General features: G+C 48.6%; 1 protein-coding gene across 1 annotated transcript in view; it reads left to right on the top strand.

Annotated features, from left to right (window-relative positions):
- RAP1GAP2 (RAP1 GTPase activating protein 2) overlaps positions 1–8175 on the top strand; it is a 158398-nt gene that overhangs the window by 66664 nt on the left and 83559 nt on the right. Inside the window, exons 5-8 of the mRNA XM_011947515.1 lie at positions 1383–1427; positions 2136–2168; positions 2561–2773; positions 4113–4216. Of these exons, the coding sequence (XP_011802905.1) occupies positions 1383–1427; positions 2136–2168; positions 2561–2773; positions 4113–4216 (395 nt within the window). The remainder of the gene's footprint in view (positions 1–1382; positions 1428–2135; positions 2169–2560; positions 2774–4112; positions 4217–8175) is intronic.

The raw sequence follows: 8175 nt of genomic DNA, 5'->3' as shown, positions 1-8175 counted from the left end.
AGCACTTTGGGAAGCCAAGGTGGGTGGATCACCTGAGGTCAGGAGTTCGAGACCAGCCTGGCCAACATGGTGAAACCCCATCTCTACTAAAAATACAAAAATGAGCTGGGCATGGTGGCGCATGCCTGTAATCCAAGCTACTTGGAAGGCTGAGGCAGGAGAATTGCTTGAACCTGGAAGGTGGAGGTTTTCTGTGAGCTGAGATCGTACCACTGCCCTCCAGCCTGGGTGACAGAGAGAGACTCTGTCTCAAAAACAAACAAACAAAAAGAACTGTTGGATAGGGCACTGCTCCCCAGAAGTGAATTCTTCAGATACCTGTAGATAAATTCCCTTAGTCGAGTCCCAGGCATCATATCTAATCCTTGCAATCATCCTTGCATTAGTGGGATGAAAGGTGAGCGTCTAATCCTCATTTTACAGATGACACTGGGGGCTCCAAGAGTCTATGCTTTGTCAGGGGTCACAAATATAAGCTTGCAGCAGAGTGAGGGCCAGCACCAGGCCTCCCACCTGTCCCCTGAAGGCCTGTTGGCATGGGGTCTAGAGCGCTGGCTCTGACACCAGCAGGTATGACTTCCCATGTTTCCCTTCCCTTACTGGCTCTGTGATCCTAAGACATATATATATTTTCATTTGAGATGGAGTTTTGCTCTTGTTGCCCAGGCTGAAGTGCAATGGCGCGATCTTGTCTCACTACAACCTCTGCCTCCCGAGTTCAAGCAATTCTCCTGCCTCAGCCTCCTGAGTAGCTGAGATTACAGGCATGCGCCACCACGCCTGGCTAATTTTGTATTTTTAGTAGAGACGGGGTTTCTCCATGTTGAACAGGCTGGTCTTCAACTCCTGATCTCAGGTGATCTGCCCGCCTTGGCCTCCCAAAGTGCTGGGATTACAGGCATGAACCACTGCGCCTGACAAGACAGATATTTAAGCTTTGAATGATAACACTGCCTCCTTCATAATGACCCACAGCATTTATTATGTACCAGTCAGTGTTCCAAGTGCTCAACCCATTGTTCACCTTTAACCTTCACCACCATAGTCGAGACCATCATCGTTCCCATTTTACAGATGAGAACACTGAGTCACAGAGAGGTTTCTGTGACTTGCCAAGGTCATCAGGCTGATAGGTGGCAGTGTTGGGATTTGAACCGCGGTGGTCTGTCTCAAGTCTGTGCTGTTAGCCCAGCGGTGCTGCTGCCTGGCCCGAGGGTGCTGGGAGGCCCGCCTGTGGCCAGGTGTGATGTGTGCAGGCCCAGCCCGGGCCAGCTGTTGCTGCTGCTCTTGTTACTAACCCCCTGTGAGGCCAGGTGCTCTTGACCTGGCCCTTTCTTCTGACCTTTGCTTTTCTGTGGATCCTGTTTTCCTTGTTTCTATAGGGGATCAAGCTTGAAGAGCAGAAGCCGGGACCCCAGAAGAACAAGGTGGGCTGGGTGGGGGAGGGGGTGGCCCGATGGCCCTGGTGAGGGGCCAGGGTGAGAGGAAGGCAGGAGGAGCTGCCAGGGTGCTGGGGTCTTCTGTTTCACACCTGTCTAACTCTGACTCACACCATGGCCGCTTCATCACTGCCTTGTTAGACCAGTGCACGGTGGGCAGCAGAGGGGTCCTGGCTTGATGCCTCAGGGCAGCTTCAGAGCAGGCTGGGGGTGGAGGCCGCGGTGGGACCTCAGGCTTGGCTGTTTGGCCCCGCTCTTCCCTACCCTGTGCAGTGTGTAAGGGTGTCAGGCTCTGCCCCGGGTTCCAGTGGGCAGTCAGCTCTCAGCTTCAGGTTCCGTTTCCCAGCCCAGGGGTGCCGCTTCTCACTTGGAGGCCAGTCCCCCTGCCTGGAAAGAGGTGCTGGGGTCGTTTTCTGGAATGAGCGTTCTAGGATGAGAAGCTGGTATTATGCAGGGTGAGAAGTTCAGCACCTTCGGATACTGCATCGTCAGCTGGCAGGGTTTATGTTCCGGTTCTGTCAGTTTGGAGAAGAATGGGGGGGATGTCAGATCCCAGAGCTGATTCTGAGCTGTTCTTCCATCGAATGTTCCTCCCTCAAAGCCTCAATGTATCCCCCTTGTAAGACCTGGAAACAGTGGTCAGACTTTATGGGCGCTGCCGGGACTAATGGTGGCACCATCTGATTTGTCTTGCAGGATGACTATATCCCGTACCCCAGCATCGACGAGGTAGGCGCCCTCCCCTCCCTCCCACCCGCTCTGCAGCCTGCTCTGGGTCCCTTCCCTGGGGAAATGATGGTGATGGGCTGTGCCCAGCCCCCCATGGGAGAGCACCTTGGGCCTGGGACCTCTCTTCCCGTCTTTGCCTTTGTATCCTCAGCTTCTCCATATGTTAAGTTGAGGGTGCTCATCTAGGCCTTGCAGCCCTGGGGCTACAGGGTTGGCAAATGAAATGTTGTGGGGCTTGGAGGAGGGGTTCATGTCACTGCGTTTGGCCTCAAGTACCAGTGGGTACCAGGCCCCACTCCTGGGAGCAGTGCAGAGGGGACACCGCCACTGGCCCCTCCCTCCCCTGAGGTCCCAGGGCCAGCTTCAGTGCAGGACCCTCCCTCTGCCTTCAGGTTGTGGAGAAGGGAGGCCCATACCCTCAGGTCATCCTGCCGCAGTTTGGGGGCTATTGGATCGAGGACCCGGAGAATGTGGGCACCCCAACATCGCTGGGGAGCAGCATCTGTGAGGAGGAGGAAGAGGACAACCTCAGCCCCAACACGTTCGGCTACAAGCTCGAGTGCAAGGGTGAAGCCAGGGCCTACCGGAGGCACTTCCTAGGGAAGGTGAGCCTGGGAGAGAGGAGCTGCTGGGGGTGAAGGGGAGAGGCTAGGGGAGGCTGGGGGAGAGAAGCACTGGTGGGGATGAGGGGAAGGGTTGGGGCCCTGGGGGAGAGGAGCTGTGGGGCATGGGCAGGGGAGGGACTGGTGGCCCTGGGAGAGAGGAGCTGCCCGGAGTGGGAGGAGGGCACAGTAGCCCACGGTCCTCTATCCAGTGCCCCCCTTTTCCTTTACCTCTTACCTCCTTCCCAGTCCTTTCATTGCTGCCTGCTGCCGTCTTAGTTGGAGAGGTCTGACTGGCTCTGTCCTGGGATAGGGGACATGGGGCAGGGGAGCCATGCAACAGTCAGGGAGGCCCAGTGTCGTGAGTCCTTGTGGGGACCACTCCCTGCAAATGTTTCAGGAGGTGATGGAATGGGTAGTGTTTGGGGTGAAGAATGGTTGGTGGAGTTTTGACCGCTCAAGGAAAAATATGTTCTCACACCTCAGAAGTCTGTTTCCATCTAAATCACGCAAATCTCTCCCGTCCTCATTTCGTCAGGTCCTCTGAGTACTTGTACCGCATAGTGTCTGCGAGCCTCTGATAGCTTAAAAGTGACAAAATTACATTTAAAAAAATATATTCTGCCCTTCGGACTTACCGGGTTCTTGATGTACTGAGGGCAGATTCTGGAAATCTGTAGCCTGAGGCCGCTTTGCAGAGTCTCACACGAGGGGAGGCTGCATCAGAGCCCCTGGGTCTTGTTAGCATGCAGATTCCAGGGCCCCACTCTGATCCAGCAGGTCTGGAGAGCTGTGTTTTTCGCTTGTGTTCCCCTAACCAGGGAGTGACCCACTGGCTCAGGACACCTCCCAGCTCCCCTGGCTGGAGGTACCAGGGTTCCTCCTTGCCGTCTTGCCCCAAATAGTCTGAACTGGTGAGGGCTGCCCCCTGGGAATGAGAACGTGGACTCAGTGTCTTGTGGTCAAGAACTTGCCCTTCAGAGTCAAGGCAGATGGTGCGTTTGAGCCCCGGATCTGTCCCTTACTCGTCGTGTGACCCTGGGCAGTGATTTAACCTCCCGGACCATTGGTTTTCCCATCTGTGAAATGGGGATGATGTTCTCTCCCGAATAAAGCTGTGAGCAGGAGTGAAGGAGACAGGGGGTATTCAGCCCCTAGCACGGTGCCTGGCGCCTCCTGAGGATTCGGCCGGCGGTGCCTGTTAATGTCGTTGTCGTCAGTAGCATCCTTCTCTTTCTTGTTGCTGTGGAGCTTCGCGCTCCTGGTGAAGGAGGTGGTTTGGGGGGAGCATATCTGGAAGGTTTCTTCTTCCTTCCTGCTCACACCCGGTTTCTCTTTTTAGGATCATCTAAACTTCTACTGTACTGGCAGCAGCCTGGGGAACTTGATCCTGTCTGTCAAGTGCGAGGAAGCAGAGGGGATCGAGTACCTCCGGATCATCCTCAGGTAGGGCTGTTGTGCTGCTTGAGGCCATTCCTCTTCCGGGCAGGGTGGTGTGGGGGCTGGGATGGGACTCAGAAATACCAGACTGACCAGTCTGGTCTGGGTGCGCTGGCGGGGACAGGCCTGCTGGAATCCTGGGGCTATGTCTGAAGTTGCCTAGCAGGGAGACCCACATGCTCCACCAGCTGACAGAGGGGCATCCAGGTCTCCAGGTCACCCGGACTGTACCCCTCCCTGCCCCTCTTTCTTACAAGTCCGTGGCTCAGAGGAAGACGGGAAGAGAAGTAGGGATGGTTCAGTGTGACTCATCCTGGTGAGACGCCCTGGGAGAGGGTTCGCTACAGCGCTGCCTGCGGTATACGTCTCGCCAGGAAAAATAGTGTTTGTTGTATGGGCTGGGTTCCCTGAGACGCAGGGATGTTCACAACAGGAACACTGATTTACGGCGGAAGCCAGGGCACCTCTCTCTGGATTGTGACCTTCTCAAGGGCAGGAACTGGAACTGGTTTCTGTTTGGCTTAGCTAACATGTCTTGTAAAACCTCCTCTGTGCCAGGAACTGTGATAGGTGTTAGAGATACCATGACGGCTGAGACTCGGTCCCTGTTCTCTGAAAGGCGTGTGGTTTCGCGAATGTAATGTGTGTCGTGGGTATGATGTTAGCAATATGCACAGGTTGCTATGGGGGCACAAAGGAGTCTGTGTCTTATTTATCTCTGTCCCTGGTGGGGTGGTGCTCAGCAGAATACTGTGAACCTGTCAAGCTCTCAATCCTTATTTGTGGAGTCTAATTGAAAATTCAGGCCGGGTGCGGTGGCTCAAGCCTGTAATCCCAGCACTTTGGGAGGCCGAGACGGGCGGATCACGAGGTCAGGAGATCGAGACCATCCTGGCTAACCCGGTGAAACCCCGTCTCTACTAAAAAATACAAAAAACTAGCCGGGCGAGGTGGCGGGCGCCTGTAGTCCCAGCTACTCGGGAGGCTGAGGCAGGAGAATGGCGTAAACCCGGGAGGCGGAGCTTGCAGTGAGCTGAGATCCGGCCACTGCACTCCAGCCTGGGCGACAGAGCGAGACTCCGTCTCAAAAAAAAAATTCATAAAGGTATTTGGAAAAGAGCAATCAGATTTTTTTTCCTGTCCAAATTTTGAGATAAATATGGGAGGGAACAAGGACACACAACTCCACTTTGGGAAAGGTGGGGGGCCGTGGTTTGAGAATGTTGTCGGCACCCATCCATCCAATCTTAGTTTGTTTCTTATCAAGAAAGGAAGCAATTTTCTCTACAGAGGTTCACTTGGCTGGAGATCATATTTGTAAGGCATGGAAGAGTCAATTAAATAGCAAGAGCCAATTTTCTGAGGGGTTAATACCTGGATCTCCATCTCCAAATAGGATTTCCAGCTAGGTGAACCTCTGTGAAGAAAATTGCTACCTTAATACAATTCAGACCAAGATTGGGTAGGATTTTTGAATAAGATGACAGTGGAATACAAAGATCTAACCCCCTCTTTCTAACAGTGTATCCTACATTAGGACTGGAAATGCTGCTTTGGGGCTGGAAGCTAGAGAAAGATGCCAGGCACACAACACATACTTTGATGGTTTTTCTTTTTTGTTTTGTAATCTGTGGGAAAGTTAGGACTAAAAGTAGGTGAATATTGAGAGTTGAACCCCAGTTTCCCTTCCTTAGAAAGCAGTATCATGGCCAGGCACGGTGGCTCACGCCTGTAATCCCAGCACTTTGGGAGGCCGAGGCGGGCGGATCACGAGGTCACAAGATCGAGACCATCCTGGCTAAGACGGTGAAACCCCCTCTCTACTAAAAATACAAAAACAAACAAACAAAAAAAACAAAACAAAACTAGCCGGGGGTGGTAGCACGCACCTGTAGTCCCAGCTACTCAGGAGGCTGAGGCTGGAGAATCACCTGAACCTGGGAGGCAGAGGTTGCAGTGGGCCAGGATCATGCCAGTCGAGCCTGGGCAACAGAGTGAGACTCTGTCTCAACAACAACAACAACCAAAAAAAAAAAAGAAGAGGAAGGCAGTGTTGTATGGGAATATATGCAGTTGGAGATTCTAGAAGAATCCTGTTCCTCTTTAGGAATGAGAGTGAACCCTAGAACAGCCAGGGATCTTTCCACATGGAATTATGTTGTGGGTCAACAGCATTTGAAATCAATGCCCCAGGAAGCCCAAGAGCAAGCTCAAATGTGGCTCTCCCAGATAGAAAGCTAGTGGGTAGGGTGGTGACGAGAAGCCGTATACCAGCTCAGAAGTTGGGCAGTCACATCATGTACTTGGAGTGATTGCCAGGCCAAATTGGAAACCAGACATAAAAAATTGGCTCCACGATTTAGCAGCTTTGCCAGACACAAAGAAGAAATTATCCAGAAATGAAATTCCCCTGCTGGCAGTGACTACTGTCCAAACTTCTTCCTCATTCCCCATAGACTTCTGGACTTTTTAATTGATGTACCAAATTTATAACAAGCAGCTCTCCAGTCTAAGATCTAAGTATTCTAACAGCCTGTGTGTGCCATGAGAGTAGCTAAGAAGAATCTATCCACGGTTTGGAGACAACAAGCCTGTATGGATTTCTTCTGTTTCACGTTTGGATATAAAGAAGAAGAAATTTTACGGGTTTGTAAAAGAAGAGATTCTGCATCTAAAAAAACATAAACTAGTTAGAGAATAACAGAGTTTTGAAAAGTATTTACTTTTACAGAAAGCCAGGTAAATTTGAGATATTTATTAACTTTGAATTTTCCACAAACCTCTAGAAAAAATACACACTAAGAAAGGAAAGATAGAGTGAGCCATCAGAATGGGAGAAAACAATTGCTGGTTAAGTTAGGGAGATAATAAAAGAAAACTAAAAATGGTCAAAAAGAATTTTAAATGGTATATGAAGCAGTAAAAAGCAGAATCTACTTTGTAGAAAATCCAGTTATTAATATGGGGAACAAGTTTAAGAAACTCTCACATAATTCAAAGGAAACACAACAACTTTAAAATAATGAGTGAGATTACGATGAATATGGAGGGTAGTGAGTAGGAATTACACATGAATAATTGATGTTGTTAAGCTGATTGAAGACTTAAATCTGAAAATCAAAATGACTCACCCATTAACAGACAAAGTCAATGAAAGGAAATTAATTGCTGGATGTACTTTGATGAAAATTTAGTATTTCATAGATATAAAGTTACTAGGAGAATGGAAGCATTCCAAATAGTAAAAGAAGACAAAGAAAATACACATGTAGAAAAAGAAAATAAAGGAATAATAAATAAATATGATAGAAGTGTGAGTACATATGTAATGATAATAAATACAAATGAGTTAAATTCCATTGTTAAACAACAAAGATTCTCAATTTGGGCCATCTGTCCAAAAAACCTACACATATTGATCTATATTTTATTAAAGAAAGTGAGAATATTTGAAAATTGTTAAGAAAAAGAAAAGTCAAATACAAAAAGAAAGCAGGAGTGGCAATATTAGTATAGAAAAGTAGAATTCAAGGCAAAAAAAAAGTAATCGGTGTGATAAAGAGGGCTATTATGCATCTTTTCATAAAAGGTAAAATCAATAATGAAGATATTTTATATTGTCAATAGTATATATTATAACATAGTATATGTATATGTACTTATGTATGTAATGATGGAAAAATTCACAGAATACAATTGTAATGGTAGATTTTTAACACACATCACTTGACATATCAATACTAGAGTTAGAAATGATATTTATTCATCTTATTAATGTCAATTATATACATTTATATATATATATATATATCTGTATCTGTCTGTATCTAACTATCAGACTTTGATCCTCTAACAGATGTTGCTTCTTTTCATAGTATATGTATATGTACTTATGTATGTAATGATGGAAAAATTCACAGAATACAATTGTAATGGTAGATTTTTAACACACATCACTTGACATA

Source organism: Colobus angolensis, unplaced genomic scaffold (genome assembly GCF_000951035.1).
Source record: "Colobus angolensis palliatus isolate OR3802 unplaced genomic scaffold, Cang.pa_1.0 Scaffold267, whole genome shotgun sequence".
In the NCBI taxonomy this organism is placed as follows: domain Eukaryota; kingdom Metazoa; phylum Chordata; class Mammalia; order Primates; family Cercopithecidae; genus Colobus; species Colobus angolensis.
Note: the sequence above shows the minus strand (reverse complement) of the source record. Positions and strands in the feature narration are given on the sequence as shown.